Raw genomic sequence first — 19,316 nt, 5'->3', positions numbered from 1 at the left:
GCTGCAAGCCAAACCCAGCCAGCACTAAGGCACAAGGAGTGGGGAGTGTTCAGGGATTTCCAGGCAAGGGTGGTGAAGAGGCAACCAGCTGCAGCCCCGGGCAGAGAAAATGGGGCCATCAGCCCATGCCCCATTGCCCCTGATAACTACCTCACGCACTGTTTGCAGAGCCCAGCAGAAGGGACAGGGGATCAATACAGCACTCCACAACCACACACTCCCTGCTCTTCAAACATCAATGTATGATGAAATATGCTTCCTCTGAATCCAAGGTCACTCGGTGCATCTGCCTCACCTGCCCTCCAATGGGACAGAGTCAGAGGACTGATGCGTCCCAGGACTCTGACCCCAACGACTGGGTGGGGGGCACTGTTCCTGATCCCAGGGAGCCCCTGGGGTCCTGCCTGCCCTCATGTCCAGCTGAAGAACTGCTCCAACCCTGCACCTACTCCTCACTGCCATGAAGGTCAACTCCCTTCCCTTCCCACATGTGGATGACTGACTGAATGATGGGGTAGGGCAGGGGTGACGTACCTGTGCCCACCCCCTTTTGTCTTGCTATAGCGGAGGCTGGCCTCATGGGGGTCTGGGAGGGGCCCTGAGAGCTTTATAAGGCAGCGCTGGAGCACCCAGCAGAGCAGAGAACGGAAAGACACCAGGCCAGCTACAGCATCGCCCACCTCCCAGCTCTGCAGGTGAGAGAACCCAGGAGGGGATTATAAAGGCGGGGAAGAGGGTTGATGGGAGGACTCCCTGCATCAAGGTACCAGGCTCACGCCTCCGTGTCTCCAGGGCTGCCACCCTTCTCTTAGCTCGAGGCCATACTAGGTCTCAGCTCTAGAACCCACCCTGGCATTCCTAACCCTTTTCCTTTGAGCTGACCTGATGCTTCAACCCTCCTACTTCACGCTCACCCCAGGTCTGCAAGGTGAGAAGGACAAAGGCTATTCTCTCATCTCTCGGGTGAAAAATCTGAGGCCCTGAAGGAGATGTGACTTGTCCAAAGTCACACAAATTATTTGGCAGGATTGGAACTAGAACCCAGGGCTTCTGGATCCCATCTCAAGCTCTTTCTTAGACCAGCACTGTCTGAAATAACTTTCCATGAGGAGGGGATCTGTATCTGCACCATCCAATATGGTAGCCACCAGCCACAGGTGCACTGGAAAGGTGGCTCTCCTGGGGGAGAAAATTTTAATATTAATTAATTTACATGTAAAGAGCCACATGGGGCCAGTAGCTACCACATTGGACAATACATGTGGCTAGAATGGGCCTGTGTGGCTTTGATCACTGACCGTTCAATCGTGTATCTTTAGCATCAAGAACCCAAAGGAAATCTAACAGAGAACCTCACTGTGAAAAACAGATAAAAATAGTATTTTATTCATATAAGTGTGTTCCTGGAAGGTAACATTTTTATATTTTGCTTCTGATAAAGCCCATCCATATAATGAGGATGAAAGAACACAAATGCAGAGAATGGAATTTTAGAGTCATTTGAATACCCAGTTTATCTCTGTATTATGGCTTCCCCAAACTCAGGTCACCCTGACACACAGGTGCAAACGGCAACAGCTTCATTTTTAACTGCTTGATTATAATCGCAAGATATTCCTCAGTTAAGCAAAATTGGCAAGCTAAGTTTCCCTCCTCGGGCGGCACAGAAACGGTGTGACCCGACCAGATAGTGAATATGCTGGTGGCCTCCAAAGAGATACCCTGCAGTCTGTAATGTGCACTTTGGTGTTACTGTTTAAAAGCTCACTTCAGGGGCACCTGTGTGGCTCAGTCAGTTAAGTGTCTGCCTTCAGCTTAGGTCATGATCCAGGGGTCCTGAATCAAGTCCCACATCGGGCTCTCTGTTCAGTAGGGAGCCTGCTTCTCCCTCTCCTGTTCCCCCTGTTTGTGTGCTCTCGCTCTTTCTCTCTGTCAAATAAATAAAATCTTTTTTAAAAAACAAAAATAAATAAAAGCTCACTTTAAACTACAAACGTAAATATCTACAGAGCCACTCACATGGCCTTGAATTTTGCAGAAGTTGCTCCAGGTTGTAAATTCCTCTGAGAGAAGCTGCTGCTGTAATTAAGGTAGGTGAGGAGGGAAGGGGCCAGGCCTGGGAGTAGGAGTGCCTGGCAGGAACTGGAGAAGCAAAATGAGGAACAGTCCACAACCCCACACAGCGGCATACGTGCCAGCAGAGTCCATCTGGTCCAGGCCCCTGGATGGACAGGGGTGCCCCGTACGGCCCGGCTTTCAGCTCTGCCCCTCTTTCCTTTGCAGACAAGATGCAGCGACTGTGTGTGTATGTACTGATCTTGGCACTGGCTCTGGCCACCTTCTCTGAAGCTTCTTGGAAGCCCCGCTCCCGGCTGCAAGATGCACCCTCGGGTCCAGGAGCAAATAGGGGTCTGGAGCCACATGGGCTGGACCAACTGGGCCCAGCCTCTCACCACCGAAGGCAGCTAGGGCTCCAGGGTCCCCCACAGCTGGTGGCAGGTAGGAACCAGGACAGCCGCCTCTGTTTGCCTCACCCAGCCAGGGTTGGCCCTGGCCTTGGTTTGGCAGCTAACCATCCTTCCCGTATCCTCACATCCTCTTCCTCCTCTGACCCTCAGACCTGTCCAAGAAGCAGGGACCGTGGATGGAAGAAGAAGAAGCAGCATACGGATGGATGGACTTCGGCCGCCGCAGTGCTGAGGAAGGGGACCAACGTCCCTAGGACAGAGCTTCAAAGCCCAGCTATCTCCCAGCCCCGCCCAGCCCCATGAAAAACCAATCAAAATAAACTAGCTTCCAATGGATCACCTTGTGTCAAGTGTGGGGCAGGAGAGGGGAGTTGGTGGGGCCAGGGTTGAGACTGAGCACTTTCCTCCTAGCCAGCCTAACACTGACCACAAATCTAGTCACACAGGTGAAAAATGGTGATGGGGTCGCAACCAGAGTCAGCTTTCCTTTTCACTTTTTAATATTTTACTTATTTATTTATTTGGGGGGGGGAGCAGTGGGGAGGGGTAGAGGGAGAGAGAGACGCAGACTCCCCGCTGAGCAGGGAGACCGAGGCCGGACTCTATTCCAAGACTCTGGGATCATGACCTTAGCCAAAGGCAGATGCTTAATGGACTGAGCCACCCAGGTGCCCCAGAGTCAGCTTTCTAAAAGATAAATCAAATTGTGCCACCCCAGGTTTTAACCCTCCAATGCTTCCTGTTGCATTTAGAATAAAACCTAAACTTGCCAGAGCCCTAAGCCCAGCCCTGTTGTCCTCAGGGCAGGTGCCATGTTCCTCCTCTCTCCCTTTCTCTTACACAAATGCGCTCAGTCCTGCTCAGAGCATTTGTCCTTGCTATTCCCTAGGCTCGGAAGGCTTTTCCCAGGCACAAACATGGCCAGCCCTCTGAGGGCCTGGCTGAAATGTCTATTCCAGAGAGACCCGCCTGTTCTGCTCCTCCCACTTCATACACAGCCCCCGGTATTCTCTGATGGCCCCATAGTCTCTGACATTGGTCTCTAGAGGACATTTCACATTGTCATTGTCTCGTTTGCTAGTTTATTGGCCGCCTCCTCAGTTAGAAGGGAAGCTCTATAGGGGTGAGGACCATGTGTCCCTCTTCCCTGCTGTATCCTCAGTTCCAAATACAGCAGGACAAATAAATATTTGTCAGACGAGTGGGTGAGTGGCTGGCACAAGCACTGTTCATGGGTTTTTTGTTTGTTTGTTTGTTTGTTTGGTGGTTGGGTTGGTTTGGTTTTGTTCTTTTAGATTTTATTTATTTGAGAGAGAGAGAGAGAGAGCAATCACAAGCTGAGAGGAGGGAGAGAGGGAGAAGCAGACTCTCCACTGAGCAGGGAGCCCGAGGCAGAACTCGATCACAGGACCCTGGAATCATGATCTGAGCCAAAGGCAGATGCTTAACCAACTGAGCCATCCAGGCGTCCCAGCACTGTTGATGTTTCACCCATATTCCCTCATTGTTCTCTGCCTGTCAGCAGCATCCTTCCGCAAGCATGTTCCACGGTTCCTCTGAGGGCTTTCTGAGTGCAAGGCAGGCTGGAAATGCCACAGAGTTAGTGCCTCCAGAAGCAGCTCCAAGTCAGTGACAGATGAGAGTGGAAGGATCAATACCCCAGCTCCCTCACCCCTTGGGTAGAATAACTCTGAGGTGTATTCAGCTCTATCTCCCAGAATGCCCCCACAGGACTGAGCCCCACTTACCCACTTCAGGAACCTGCTCAAGGCCATCCTTTGTTGACTGGCCTCCCTTTCCTGTCTCACATGCTCACGGTCCCACTGGTGTTTCTTAGGATCACCACCCAAATAAACTACTTGCACTCAAATCCTTATTTCCAAATCTGCGTCTGGGCAGGGGACTCTTCTGAGAACAGTTGGTCCTAGAAGAGTTGTAGAAAGCAACATTCTCATGTTGGGATTCTGGAATTTGATCTTTCACTAACCAGACTCCTTTGCTGGTGTTAAGCAGGGTGTGATAACCCCTGGAATGTTGTGGCAACACTATTACTAAGATTCTCATTGCTGGTGCATCAGGATGGGGTACAAGTCATAGAAGTGCACTGGCATAGCCAATTGCTTCAGCATTTGAGACAGAAGAGCAATGATGATAATGGTTGTGTCATCTGTTGGCTACCACTAATATCAGAGAATCTCTGAAGGAAGAAAATGTTAACCTCAGGTCAGCCAACCATTAACTCAAACCCAAGATCTGAATGTAGGAGGTCAGATAACAAAGAAAGCTGATAAGCTGGAACCCTAGCAAGTCTCCCTGTCAAAGCCCTAGAATGAAAGTCAGGGGACCGGGGATCCCTGGATGGCTCAGCGGTTTAGCACCTGCCTTCGGCCCAGGGCTTGATCCTGGAGGCCCAGGATCAAATCCCACATCAGGATCCCTGCATGGAGCCTGCTTCTCCCTCTGCCTGTGTCTCTGCCTCTCTCTGTGTCTCTGTCTCTCATGAATAAATAAATAAATAAATCCTTAAAAAAATAAAAATAAACTGCTAACAAAGAAAGAAAGAAAAAAGAAAGAAAGAAAGAAAGAAAGAAAGAAAGAAAGAAAGAAAGAAAGAAAGAAAGAAAGAAAGAAAGACAGGGGGCCATGACACGTTGCATGGGTCATTTGAGATGCCCTGAAGAATTTTGAACTCCTAGGTTTCCAGGAACCTTCTGGGCTGGAAGAAGTGCCTCCACCTTGCCAGAGGGGAGCAGCCTCCCCTTCCTTGGTGATCATGCCAAGGCCTCCTTGAGGCAGATGCCTTGCAAACTGATGCTTCTCAAGATCTGCCCCTGCCTCCCTTCAGGGCTTCCACACCAGAAGCTAGGGTCAGGTCTTAGGATGTGCGGAAGCACTGTCCCAAACATGTGGGAAAAGGTATTATTCACCCAAAATACTGCAAGATCTGAGTAAGCTGGATAATGTGTCACAGCAAGAACCAGGAGAGTACACACAGTAGGGGATTTTTGAGGCTGGCAGACCAAGGAGGCTGGCTGGAGAATGGCAGAGTGACTGGATAGGGAGAGTTTGTGGATACGGGAGAGGAGGACAGTCTCCCATTAACTTAGAGTTTCAGGTCCTGGCAAGGACACCCAGAGCCGGTCCTAATGCCTTGCTGGAAATGACTCCCTGAAGCTTGGACAAAGCAGTGGCCTATAGCAAGTGAAGTGAACCCCTCAAATTGCCCCAGCAGAGTATTGAGGAAAGAGTCAAAAGGTGGGTAGGCATGTTAGAATGAATTGTCATTTAAGACAAGAGCGTCCACCACATGATTACAGTCCCTGCAAGGGCCCAAAGAATAGTCCTTTCCCAGAGGACATAAAGAATGTGTTAGTGAGGACACAAAAGCTGTTGAGAAGCTCAGCAGTGGCTATCCGCTGCAGGCCAGGGTTGATGTAGGAGATGCTACTATGGACCTGGGCTACTTAGTGTCGGTGGGGATGACAGGATTGCAAGACAGAGGGGACCAGGTGGCAGCACTTAACCATTAGAAGTAAAGTGGACATAGTCAGTAGCAGGCCTTAACCCACAGGATTTGCAGCGGCAGCTGACAGACCATGGTGTTTCTAAACTTGAGATATATGGGTGGCCAAGAAGGGCACGGTCTGCCCTATACAAGGAGCATGGATCAAGAGCAGATGAGCCTAAGGCTGATGTCAACTGCCAAAATGAAAAATCAAGATCCATTGCCTGGTTTACAAATCTGCAACAATTCTCAGAAGTTGCCATTTACCCGTGTACACTGGAGAAGGAGGCACACCCAGATATTTCAAAAGCTGTTGTATACAGGGTCTGAGCTGCTACCACACCAGAGAACCCCAAATGTCATCACATCTCCACCTACGTTAAAGAAAGAGCTCATCGGGGTGCCACGCCAGGCTGAATCAGTCAATAGAGCATGAGACTCTTGATCTCAGAGTCCTGAGTTTGAGCCCCATGTTGGGTATAGAGATTACTTAAGTAAAAAAAAAAAAAAAATTTCTAGGGCACCTGGGTGGCTCAGGCAGTTAAGCATCTGCCTTCGGCTCAGGTCATGATTCCAGAGTCCTGGGATCAAACCCCAGACCAGGCTCTGCTCAGTGGGGAATCGCTCTCTGCTCCTCTCCCCCAAATAAATAAAATCTTTAATATTTTTTTCTGGGGCGCCTGAGAAGCTCAGTTTGTTAAGCATCCACCTTTGGCTCAGGTCATGATCCCGGGGTCCTAGGATCGAGCTCCACATCAGGCTCCTTGCCTAGCAGAGAATCTGCTTCTCTTTCTGCTGCTCCCTCTGCTTGTGCCCTTGCTCACTTGCTCACTTGTTCTCTCTCTCTCAAATAAATAAATAAAATCTTTAAAAGAGAGAGAGCATGGAGGCCAAGTGACAAGTGGCATCTGTCTCACAGTAGAGCCAATGGATCCTTGGACACAAGTTGGTCATTCTCTGGTCCCCAACTGCATGAGAGGGACAGATAAACTTAAAAGCTGTCAGAACCCTCACGTTAATTCCCTGTCATGAGGAGCAAGTGCCATCATGGGGGGAAAAGCTAAGTGAAGCCGCCCTCCGGCTCACAATACATTTTAGGTGGAATGGCAGAGATTAATACCATCCTTAAAGAGTGCATAAGTGATAGACTCCATCATATGGCAATTTTGTGAAGATTTTATCTACTTATTTAATTTTTAGACTGTATTTATTTGACAGAGAGAGAGAGAGAGCACAAGGAGGGGGAGTAGCAGAGGGAGAGGGGGAGGCAGGCTCCCCACTGAGCAGGGAAATCCCGGGACCCTGGGATCATGACCTGAGCGGAAGACAGATGCTTTTTTTTTTTTTAAGATTTATTTATTTATTTATTCATGAGAGACACAGAGAGAGAGGCAGAGACACAGGCAGAGGGAGAAGCAGGTTCCATGCAGGGAGCCCGATGTGGGACCCAATCCTGGGACTTCAGGATCACATCCTGGGCCAAAGGCAGGCGCTAAACTGCTGAGCCACCCAGGGATCCCCAAGACAGATGCTTAACTGATTGAGCCACCTAGGCACCCCTGGGATGGATATTTTTAAATGGCTATACCTTATATATGTATGTATGTATGATGTAGGCTCCATACCCAGCATGGAGCCCATCGTGGGGCTTGAACTCAGGACCCTGAGATTGAGACCTGAGCTGGTATCAAGAGTCACAGCTTAACTGACTGAGCTACCCAGGTGCCCCTATTTTTTTGTTATATTTTATTTATGTATTAAAGAGAGAGTGAGAGAGAGCAAGAGAGCACAAGCAAGGAGAACAGTAGACGAGGAGGGTGAAGCAGACTCCCCACTGAGCAGGGTGCCTGATGTGGGGCTTGATCCCTCAACTCCAGAATCATGGCCTGAGCCCAAGGCAGATGCCCAACCAACTAAGCCACCTAGGTGCCCCTTTTTTTATTTTTTAAAGTAATCTCTACACCCAACATGAGACTCAAACTCATGACCCCAAGAACAAGAGACATGCTTCTTCCATGGAGCCAGTAAGGCACCCCTAAATGGCTACACTTTACATAGTTATTTGAATGCTTACATCATATCTTTGGTTTTGCCTCTTGTCCTGCAAATCCTAAACTATTTTCTATCTTTTAGAGAAAGTTTGCCAGTCCTAGGGGTCTGCACTACAGTTCTTTTATTTTTTTAAGATTTTATTTATTTATTCAGGAGAGACACAGGGAGAGAGGCAGAGACACAGGCAGAGGGAGAAGCAGGCTCAGGGAGCCTGATGCAGGACTCAATCCCAGGACCCCCGGATCACGCCCTGAGCCGAAGGTAGATGCTCAATGACTGAGCTACCCAGGCGTCCCTGCACTGCGGTTCTTATTGGGACTTGTCAGAGACTTCACATGGTGTCCTTGTCCACCATGGATACTTCTGGCATTGTGGGGTCCACCAAGTCATAAGTTCCAATCAGTAGGGCTGCCTGGACTGGCCCAAGAATTCTTCCTTGATTTGGGCTCTACTGGCAGCCTCCTAATTCGCTTGATAAATGGATCAGGGCAGTATTTCCAAGGACAGTAGTGTTGGTTCCAAAACCCAAAGAGTCCTAGCAAGCCCTGTGCCTCTTTTTTTTAGTAGTAGAGGTAAGGTTTGCCCTAGACTACTGAATCCCTAAAAACTTTACCAGGATTCCTGAATTTTTGCACTGTTTGTGCTCCAACTTCTGACACACATGTGTCTTAGCAGCAGGGCAGCCAGAGTACTTGCCTCTTCCTTCTTACTAGGTCTGATTATTATGATGACATCGATGAATTGGACCATAGTGATACTCTGCAGAATGTCTAGATAATTATATTGCATCGGATGATATTGTGACAGAAAGCCAGGGAGCTGACACAGACTTGGGCAAGACTATGAGTGGGCACTGCAGTCTGTTCCAGGTAAATAGATAGGAAATCAAGTTTTCATCAAATCAACAGCAGCAGATAGGTATCAGAGGTTGTGTTGACCTCTCCTTGGAAAGCTGCCCACACTGGCACAGCTGTTGCAATCAGGTTGTCACCGGTTAAGGTGCAAGAGTTACCATGATGGCAATAGGCCATGGGGGTCTTGCCTGTGAATGGCCATATGATGGGACACCTGGGTGGCTCAGTAGGTTAAGCGTCCAACTCTTATTTTGGCTCATGTCATGATCTTGGGGATTGAGCTCCATGTTGGGTTCCATGCTTGCTCACATGCACTCTCTCTAAAATAAATAAACCGGGGCTCCTGAGTGGTTCAGTTGGTGAAGCATCTCCCTTTCTTTAGCATCCTCCCATTCTCAATTCCCCACTTTCGCCCAGAAGTGCTTCCTGGATCATCTTCCAAACTACTTGTTTTCAAATGCTGTTCCAGATCTGATTTCAGGTCTGAGGGATCTCTACCTAAGACAGTGGGTGACTCTTGTCGGTCTGTGTCTTATCCCTTGCAGCCAGGGTACTGGGCCAGAATCCCTGCAGCAGAAAAACAAGGAAAGGAGCCTAACTGTAGGTTCCAGAGGCCTGAGGGCTTGGGTTTACATCCCAGTTCCATGGCTAGCTGTTAGACCCTTGGGAGGGTCATTTAACTTGCCTGGGCCTGTTTCATCCTCCAGCAACCATTTATCAGCTCATCCACCACTCCACAGGGGTTGTTGATGTGACTAAGTAATGTTTTTAATAAAAGCGTATGGCAGGAATGCCTGGGTGGCTCAGTGGTTGATTGTCTGCCTTTGACTGAAGTCGTGATCCCGGAGTCCTGGGATCAACTCCCATGTTAGGCTCCCTGCAGGGAGTCTGCTTCTCCCTCTACCTATGTCTCTGCCTCTCTCTCCGTGTCTCTCATGAATAAATAAATAAAATCTAAAAAAAAAAAAAAAAGCCCTGGCGCATGATTCAGTATTAGAGCCCATTCTCTCTCTACAACTTTGCCGCAGCAAAGCTGCAGGCATGAGCACACACACATGCACACACACGCACAGACATGTGCACACTCCTAGAAAGATGCCAGAGGCCCGGCCAGGTAGCACACGGGTCCTTTATTTCCTGTACCGGCAGGTGTACGGCCTGACAAACAACAGAAGAGCGAGCAGCAGAGCAGGGAGCAGGGCCAGACCCACCGGGGTCCTGAGCCCCAGCCTAAGTTGGTCAGGACTGATGGTGCACTAGCAACAGACAGGAGGGTCCTGTTTGGGAGGATGGGAAGGAGGTTTCTGGGGCAGGTGGGACTTGGCCAGGCAGCTGAAGGAGGGGCCTCGGTCTGTCTGTGGGGCCTCTGTAGGCTGCTGAGGAACAGCAAAGCCTGGAAGAGAAGGTAAACGTATGTGAACTGGAGGCTGATGGTGGGCAGGGGCTGAGGCCTTGTCAGCTGTATCAAAAAGATAACCAGGATGGATCGTTGTGCAGGCCAGCCAACGAGGTCACCGTTCAGTTTACAAACTGCACAACCTTCCATGGTGACCCTGTTGAGGCTGCCCAGCAGTGACAAGGCCATCAGAGTGGGGGCTGGCCACATAATGACAGTGAGGCTAACAACAGGCTATAAATTCTACAGCTGACTGAGCAGGCCAGGCAGGCAGCAGACAGTCAGAGGGGAGAGACAGGCCAGGAAATCCTTATGGTGTAGTAGTGACGGAAACAGGCTCAGATCCACTCCAGCTGTGTGAGCTGTGTGACCTTGAAGTGTTACTCTAGCTCTGCAAACCTCAGGCTTCTCACCTAACAAAGGGGGATGGTAACTCCTACCTATGGGGGGTGTGAGTATGAAAGGAAACAATGCCAGTCACTAAATCACCTTTGGTATCTCTGTGAGCTCCTGGAAGGTAGGACTCACACTCGCAGAGCATGTAGCTGGCACTAAGCAGGTGCAGCTCCCCAAACCTTGGGGTTTCTAGCTGGGGAGAGGAGACCCGGACCCACCCCTTACCACCCTGAAGGAGACTCTAGCCCATCTTCAGACTTACCCAGGGAACTAGTCCAACTGCAACCCTTGCTGGCAGAGGCCTTTATCCCAATGGCCTGGGGGGCCCCAGGACACCCTTCCTTCTTCCCAGGCCCTGGAAGGGGGGTTGGCCCTGTCCTCCTCCAGACACTGGAAGTCCTGGGTAAGCATCCTAGCTCCTGCTCTGAGATCCCTCCCCCTACATAGTTTTTACCCACTGCTGCCACCACTGCTGTATGGCTGGGGAGCTTTGGGGATGGGGGAGGTGGAGTGGGAGGCCAGGGAAGGGGACAGGAGAGACAAGAAGCTGAGGTGCAATGGGGAGCTGTAGTCCTGATCTGATCCCCAGCCTCAGCCCCCAGGAGAAAAGGGGGTAGAGCTCTGAAATCCTAGGCAAATTCCACATAAATGAGTACTAGAGCTACAGCTCCTACAGAAAGAACCCAGAGGTGCCTATGCAACTGATATGCAAAGTGCATGCAAATCAGCCCAGTGGGCGGGGCCAGGCTGGGGTAAGTGAGCACCCCAGAGCTCACCTATCCTCAACTTTCATAGGCTTGATGATCTGCAGCTTGTCCTGGCGGAAGGGAGGCCCCTGTGGGAGCACCCACCTTCCTGGAGCATTCTCCGCCTCAGCTGCCGCCTGTACCCCGAGTCCTGCCAGTTAGCCAGCTGCTGGAGGACATGCTTCATGCTTAGGTGAGAGGAGCCCAAGCCTGTGGCCTCCAGGGTTGAAGTCACTGTGTTCGTCTGCTTCGTCTGCTTCGTTGTCTCATCCAGCTGTGGTTCCACTTCCTCCCAGGCCTCAGTCTCCTCGGACACAAGCTCCGCCTCTTCTGTCGACCTCTCATCAGCTGGCACCACCTCTTCTGCAGTCCCTGGCTCTTCCTCAGGTACTGACTCCTCCGAAGGCACAAAATCTTCTGCCACAAAATCCTCTGCTCTCATTAACCCCTTCTCAGCCTCGAACCCCTGTCCCTGCTCTCGTGCCTCACCGCAGCGCAGCTTGTACCTGGGCAGGGAGACAGGAAAGTTTCTGTGCCCCTAAAGCCAACCCCAGCCAGAGCCCTCAGCCCCCCTCTTCCGCTCCCCCAGGACATTCCCAGGCACCAGGACTGAGGAGCTCTCCTGCTCTCTGCCCATCTACACACACACCCGACGGCTAACTTCCCACTTCTGTCCCAGCCAAGGGGAAAGGGGAGCTGGGTACCACCCTCGGGACTTCAAACACTCAGCCCAGGAACCAGGTGAGAAGGAGAGAGAACAGTCACCAACACTGCACAAGCCCTGCCTTCCCCTAGTACCCCCACCCTGTGCACAGCACAGAGCAGCAAGGATAGTATATTCCCTCCACTCCTCTCCAGGATTTAACCATCACAGGCCATCCCACAGCTAGTTGCCATAGGAACAAATCCATTTTAGTAAGGCTCAGACAGGTCAAGGGATTTGCCCAAAGGACACACAGCCAATAAAGGGATGAAGCTGGGACTCAGTCCCAGATGGTTCCAGCTCCTAGGCCAGTGCTCATTCACCTCTCAGTCCCTGGTGAGGTGAAGGGAAGGCTTCAGTCCCTATTTGGAACAGCCTAAGTCAGATGGCCATATATGGGGCAAGATCGGAAGGGAAAGGGTGCAGCCCCTTCTCAGAACATCTGGGCGCAGCCAGCCCAGAGAGTAGAGCTTTCTCCAGGGTGGCAGGCCCACAGGTGGTTGTGTGGCTGCTGAAAAGTGAGAGCAGGTGACAGGGGAGCCCCTGGCCAGCTTACCCCAGGTGTGGCATCTCGTCTGCAGTAGTTCCATGATTCCTTCAATAGAGAAAAGGGCCTTCACTGTCCCAAGGCAATATTAGCTGAAACCACAAAGTCCCTGGGGCCCCAACATGGGAAAAGATCCCAGGGAAAAATGACAGACCCACACCCACGGACAGAGACAAGGGTGGGGAGGGGGAGGAACTGGGGCAGGTAACAGGGAGCATCATGAGTGAGGAAGGTAGGAAGCAAACCCCCTCCCCACTCTGGGAAAGTGAGTGCACATCAGGCAAGGGCCCAGGGGTGGGGGGGTGGGGCGCGGTTCCAGCAGCACACCTTTCCATAAAAAACACAGGGTCTGAGATAATCCTCCTTATAGACATTCTGAGCTCCTCGGCCAGGGTCTCCTGGAAACCAGGAAGGGCATCCTACAGTGGAAAGGCAGGCATTACCAGGGGACCCCCCCCCAAAACTCCAGCCCCTACTGCCAGGGACAGAAAGGGACTGGGAATAGAAATCAGCCAGTGGGGCCAAGGCACAAGCACACAGAGGGCTGAGGCAGGCAGCCGGGGATCCTCACCAGAGGTGCAGTGTATGTGTAGTGGGTGACAGGGCCAGTGGACACAGAGGCCTGCTGGCGGAGGGTCTTCACCTCCTCCTGGGCCTCGGTCAGCATGCCCCCACGCTCCGTGTACTTCTCCTGCAGGCCCTGCAGCTGGGAAGCCACCTGCAGGTTCTGCGGGGACCCAGGCACCCCCAGACAAGCACACTGGGCCCATCTTCTCCCCACCGTGCAGGGAAGTGTGGGCTAAGAGGCAAGCAGTGCCCCCAGGCAGGTCCCCGGACTCTCCTCCACTCAGACCCCATCTGAGCTGCTACCCGCCAGGCCCCATGCCAGATACCGAGGGCATGTAAAGGAACAGACCCAGAGCCTGTTCAAGGAGTTCGTCATCTTCCAGGGAGAGTCAGCCTCAGCCAGCTGACCAAGGGCCCCCAGTTCCCTGCTCTGGGCCAGGGGCTCGCAAAGGCTGGGGCAGGAGCCAGGGGGAGCTTCACCTCATCCTGGAGCCGCATCTGGATTTCTTTCTCCAAAACCAGCTGCTGCTGCAACTTCTCCGTCTCGACCCCATACTGGAAGGACCAAGACGGGTCAGCCAGACCTGGGACTGGCCAGCCCCACCCAAGTCCCTACCACCTCCGCCAAGTCTTCCCAGGCAAGTTGATGAGCCTTTGGCAACCCTTGAAGTATGAAGTCACAGGGAATGAGGCCACGTAAGGCAAGAGAGTCATGTGGCCTGGTTTCTGGAACACCCCGTGACCCTCTCTGGGCCTTGGTCCCCTCCCTGCGACAACAAAGGGGCAGAATGAGATGCTCACTGAGATCTCCTCTGACTCTGACTCTGCCACAGCGAGGGGCCTATGAGCCTGGTTGAGCTGAGAGCTCCATGAGGCCAGGGCAGGAAGAAGGGGGCTGGGGTTTTGTGGGGACCAGGACAGAAGGAGGGAGCCATGCACACACCCAGACGCACCGACTGGCAGCGTCGCTGCAACTTCAAGACCTGGGTCCGCAGCTGGGTGACCTCCCTCCGCTGCTGGTCATGGCTCTCCATCCTGAGCGCCAGCACCTCTGACAGCTCGGCCATCTGCTGGCTGGCCTCGGCTGGGGAAGGGCAGGGACGGAAGGTCAGCGCTGGCTCCCATGGCCTTCAGCGACCAGTCTGGCCCTCCCGATGCCTCCATCTGCCCCACCCCTCGGCTCCTGCAGAGGACTCTGGGTTTCCAGGACTTTGCGTTCCTCCCTGGGTCTTCATTCCAATAAATGTTTGTTGACCAACATGGGGAAGGCCCTCGGTGAGCCCTGGGTGAGCAGTCCACAAAACCTGGTCCCAGTGCACACTGAGCTCAAGTCTAGTGGGGACACCGATGGGCAAGGAAATTCCACCAGCACCTACTCTGGGTAGGACAGAGCAAGTGTAAAGGGTGCGCTGGGAGTCAGAGCTGCGGCTCCCATCCTGCCTTACACCGGCTTCGAAGCGAAGACCTGCAGGGTAAGCAGGCCAGCGAGGCAAAGAAGGGAGAACCAGGTCCAGGCAGCACGTGGAGCAGCCCAGAGCCAATCACCGGGCCCTGGGAGGGAGGGCTCAGGGGCTGGGCAGGGGGCTGAGGTTACCCTTTGGCCAATGGGAAGTTCAGGGTTTTAGGCCCAGGATGACATGGTCAGATTTGGTTTTAGAAAACTTATTTGGGGGGTGGAGCGTGGTTGCCTAGGTGGCTCAGTGATTGAGTGTCTGCCTTTGGCTCAGGGCATGATCCGGGGTCCTGGGATCGAGTCCCTGCATCAGCTCCTCGTAGGGAGCCTGCTTCTCTCTCTGCCTATGTCTGTGTCTCTCATGAACAAATAAATAAATTTAAAAAAAAAAAAAAAGCAAAAAACAAACAAACAAACTATATTTGGGCTGTGTGCAGAAGGACCTGGAAGCACAGCAGTACAAAGTGACCAGTTAAGACCAGGCCTGGGCTAGAGCAGGGGGTGAGGAGGAGGGAGGAGACTTGAGCCTTTCTTAGGAGGTATTTGGAAGCAACAGAACTTGGGGACCAGCTCCGACGCAGGAACCAAGGGAAGGAAAGCCAGGCGTGCGGGGAGGGAGCAGCATGTTGCCATCTTGTGCCTGCATCTCACAACTAGACTTGGCTTCACGCTGCGCCTCCCTCATCATAAACACACGGTACTGCTACCAGCCCAGGCCCTGCCCCAGTGCCGGCAGGGCAACTCTGGCAACTCACAGCTCCTCTCTTCCTTGCTTCCAGGCCCTCCCAAATAACAAAAGGAAACAGGCATAGAGGGGCCCCCTAGCTTCTGTACAGCTCTTTACAGTGTGCTAAAGCACTTCCTCAGCTGTGCCTCTGGAGAGGTCTGCAGGGCTGAGATTATTCCTCCCCATTCTAAAGATGAAGGTTCAGAGAGGCCAAGGAACTTGTCCAAGCTCACACAGCTAGAACGAGTCAGAGCTGGAACTCAAACTCAGAGTCTTCCCTCTGCTCCTTGGGATAGCCCTCCACGAGAAGTTACAACCCCACGTACAAAACTGCTCCACACAATCCAGGATGAGCATCTGCTCCTCCTCCTCCAGGGCGTCGAGTTGAGAGGCCTGGAAGGAGGGAGAGAGGAAGGGAGAGAGGAAGGGGCAGGGGAGTCAACAGGCCCCTGCCTGCAGGGGCACCCCCTTGCCACATCCTCACCTCCTCTCTCAGCTGCTCGTTCTCCACCTCCAGCAGCCTCAGCTGCTCCTGGAGGGCTTCCAGCTGTGGGCAGAAGTGCAGTGACTCCGGCTCCCCCAGAGAAGTCCTAGGGGTGGGAGCCATAGGGGTCAGGGCACCGGCGGGGGGGGGGGGGCAGAGGGGGGACCCAGGTCCCAGTCCACCCAGGGTTGGCCCACTCAGGCTAAATGTAGTGGTCTCAGTTGGCCCAGCAACCCTGCTGGCAGCTACCCCATGTGTCCCTGTTTGCAAATATGGAAACTGAGGCACAGAGAAGGGGCTTCCCAGATGAAAAGGCAGGATACTCACAGCTCAGAGGCTCCATAGGGATGATCATGCTGCTCCTCCTCTTCCTCCTCTTCCTCCTCCTCCTCTGTCTCTTCTTCCTCCTCCTCCTCTTCTTCCTCTTCCCCCTCTTCCTCTTCTTCTTCCTCCTCCTCCTCAGAGTCTGAGTAGAGCCGAAGGAGATCATCTCGCAAGCTCACCTGGTGTCTCAGGTGTAAAATCTGGCAGTGGGGGGAGAGGATCCCTGTTGGAACGCAGGCAGGGGCAGGCACAGGTCCTGGCACAAGGGCAATGAGGCAGGTCTGGGATGGCACCCCCCCTACCCCTCCTCCCTGCCCAGTTACCTCCTCCCTGGCTGAGCCCAGCATGGCTTCCAGCTTGCTGTTCTCCGCCATCAGAACACTGTTCTGCTTCACCAGGGACTGGCCAATGCGAGCCGCCGTATTTAGGTCCCGCTCTCTCTGCAGAGGGATCCACATCCATGGGGAATATTTTCATGTTTTCTGGGATCTCCCAGACAGTTGGGAGAAGTGAAGGAGTACACAGGGGTCAGCGGGAAGCTAGGCCACTAAACAAAACCCTTCCACACCCTAGTTTTCCAGGGTACTAGAAGAGTCTGCCATCAACCCACTGTGGGGCCCGACTCAGTTTCCCCTTATAGAAGAGAACAGATCAGGTGGTTCTGAGACCAATTCCAGCCTAGACATCCCACATATACCTGCTTTCCATAAGAGGGATCCCCCAGCTTGGCCCCCAGAGAAATAGTCAAGCGGGAAATAGACAAGACTCCTACCCCTCCAGGGCAGAATTAGCATGGAGGCCTGGCTAAGGTTCAGGCTGGCCCCAGTAGGGAAGGCAGTACACACCTCCTCTAGCAAATTTAACATCACTTTGACATCTTCTTGGGTGATCTTGACTGGCAGGGGTCTGTCAGGGCACAGAGCTGCAAAAGCAGGTGGAGTGGCTGGGTCAGAAAGATGGTGGGGGGCTCATAACCTACCTCACATCTCACTGTTTCCTGCCCTGTCCCCAGTTCTCCCCCAACAACAAGAGTCGGTGACAAGGAAGATGACTGAGCTCCCTTCCTGCCTCCAATATCCTCTCCACACACCCCCAGTACCGAGCACTCCCTTCCCTGCTCCCAGGGCCAACTGGACTCTTTTTTGTTCTGGAAAGCCCTGGGTGAGATGAAGGATCACAGTCCTCCAAGCTCGGCCGCCTGGGTCCCTGGCACCTAGAAGAATGCAGGCGGCTAGTGGAATGGAAGTGCAGCCGCAGACTGACTCATCACCCCTTCCCCAGAGGGCAGCCTTGGCCGACTCACTGGAGCCTCATGGGTCATAAAAAAAAAGACACAGTCACCCACCCACCGTGCACCTGTTGCATGTGGAGAGGAGGAAGAGACTTTTCCGGCACTGAGTAGGGGGACGGAGAGTCTAGACCCAATCCAGGGATCTCCCACCACCCAGGAGAGGCCAGGAGGGGAAAAAAACCTGAGGCCCAGCCCACCCCCAGGCTGGGGAAGGCAGGGCTTTGACCCCCTCCCCTAAAGATTGCCAAAGCCGCCCCCTCCGCCGCCCCCTCACGTCCCCGGCGCTGGTTTGGCGGCCAGCGCAGACTCAGAGCACCGTGGGCAGCGCCCCCCCTCCCCCCGCCCTCTCCGGGCACTGCGGGAGCCTGATCTGCGGAGCAACGGGCGCGCGCCGAGCCCCTGCACCTGACCCACCGACAGCAATCGGGAGACGACAGAAGGGAGGAGGAAGGAGATGGGGAGGAGGCGACCCGACAGGCCCCGCAGACAGCGACATCTCATCACCGAGGGATGAGACTGAGTGCCGGGGGGGCGGGGCGCCTGGAGCCGACGGGGCCCTCTTCTCCATGGAAATGCCCGTGTCCCACCAGCTCTGGGGTTCCGGGGACCCGGTTTACCTTCCTCCAGCTCCCGAATGAAGGCGGCACGGTCGGGGCCCGACACCCCAGGCCGACGGCCCATGCGGGCGGCCGGCGTCTTCCAGATGCCTGCCGCCTTCCCAGTCCCCAGGCCAGCGGCCCGGGGACCCAAGGGCCCCTGGAATATGAAGCGGGTCCATGGCGCGTCCAAGCTGCGGGGCACGGCCTGGGCATTCCCCTGGAGAACGGAGAATGTGGACGTGCGCGGGGCTCCTGCCGCCGATCCGGCCTTGGAGGTGGGGCGAGCGCGGGCCTGGGGTCCCGAGACGCACGCGGACCTGGAGCCTGCCGCCTGCGCCCCCGCGGGTGCGTGCGCAGGGCCGCGCTCGGGCCGCGCAGAGGGCTCCGGAGCGGGACTGGCCGCGGGGCGGGGTGCGAGGGGGACTCGCGCCGGAGCCCCGGGCCTCACGCGGCGCCCCGCGGCGCCCTGGCCCGACCCCCTAGGACGCATCTCGCTCGAGTCCGCAGTCGGCTGCCGCAGCCAGGCCTTTATAGCCAGCGCCGCGAGTGGGCGCCCGCCGGGCCGTACCACGCGCGGGAGTGGGCGGCCGGGAGCCACCGGTGGGGCCCGGGCCTGGGGGCGCGCGCGCGGGAAGCTCTCGGCGGCAGGAGCAGAGCGCAAAAATCAGAAGAAGGAGAAGAGTCGAGCGGCGGCTCCAGCTGGTTCCATGGGCTTGGGGTCCGAGGGCAGGACTTCTCCTCCCCTCTCCGCCTCCGGAGAATGGTTCTGTCCCAAGTCGCCGCGGCCCTGGAATTCGGGTACAGACTTCGAGGACCCCGGCTGGGGACGCCTCCCTCTGCTCCCGCGGGGCTGCGGCTGCCCACCTGGATGTGAGCGGGGAGTTAGGCCCGTCCTGTGCCGTCCCCGGGAGCTGGGGGGTGAATCCAACTCCGGGATGCTTTGAGCGCGCTGCCCAGGGTGGCGCGTCACGCACTCGGCCCCGCGCTCCCACCCCGCGCTCCAGCCGCCCCACAGCCCTCTTGCTTACTTCGGAGTTCATCCTATTACCTTTCCTTGTGCTTTGCCTCCAGCCTTCATCCACTCTGCCCACCTCCTTCCACCCTGCAAACCTGTTCTTCCTGGAGACCGCGCTCAGAGGAGGTCTCCCGGTGAAGACTCTTGCGACCGCGTCCCGCGTGGCCCCAAGCATCCTTATCAGTGGCC

General features: G+C 54.3%; 2 protein-coding genes across 9 annotated transcripts; one reads left to right on the top strand and one right to left on the bottom strand.

Moving 5' to 3' along the window:
• The first annotated feature begins 324 nt into the window (after positions 1-324).
• On the top strand, positions 325-2,804 carry GAST (gastrin). Its single transcript, XM_025440460.3, has 3 exons — positions 325-695; positions 2,284-2,499; positions 2,619-2,804. The coding sequence occupies exons 2-3, from the start codon at positions 2,289-2,291 to the stop codon at positions 2,720-2,722; spliced, it is 315 nt and encodes a 104-aa protein (XP_025296245.1). The 5' UTR covers positions 325-695; positions 2,284-2,288; the 3' UTR covers positions 2,723-2,804.
• Positions 2,805-7,353: 4,549 nt separating this feature from the next.
• Positions 7,354-18,617, bottom strand: HAP1 (huntingtin associated protein 1). 8 transcript variants are annotated; one of them, XM_035721369.2, is made up of 13 exons: positions 18,131-18,617; positions 17,068-17,144; positions 16,546-16,662; positions 16,226-16,422; positions 15,899-16,004; positions 15,741-15,807; positions 14,188-14,318; positions 13,715-13,789; positions 13,239-13,394; positions 12,995-13,086; positions 12,677-12,715; positions 11,523-11,923; positions 7,354-9,446 (listed from the first exon to the last, which is right to left on the bottom strand). In XM_035721369.2, the coding sequence occupies exons 1-13, from the start codon at positions 18,600-18,602 to the stop codon at positions 9,412-9,414; spliced, it is 1,965 nt and encodes a 654-aa protein (XP_035577262.2). In that variant the 5' UTR covers positions 18,603-18,617; the 3' UTR covers positions 7,354-9,411. The 8 variants fall into 8 exon arrangements, with proteins under 8 accessions (XP_035577262.2, XP_025296051.3, XP_025296054.3 ...); XM_025440266.3 differs by lacking the exon at positions 7,354-9,446 and adding an exon at positions 9,991-10,272; XM_025440269.3 differs by lacking the exon at positions 7,354-9,446 and adding an exon at positions 9,991-10,272 and having other exon boundaries at positions 12,995-13,065.
• Between the last annotated feature and the right edge of the window lie 699 nt (positions 18,618-19,316).

The sequence above is a fragment of the Canis lupus genome, chromosome 9 (assembly GCF_003254725.2).
Source record: "Canis lupus dingo isolate Sandy chromosome 9, ASM325472v2, whole genome shotgun sequence".
In the NCBI taxonomy this organism is placed as follows: Eukaryota; Metazoa; Chordata; class Mammalia; order Carnivora; family Canidae; genus Canis; species Canis lupus.
Note: the sequence above shows the minus strand (reverse complement) of the source record. Positions and strands in the feature narration are given on the sequence as shown.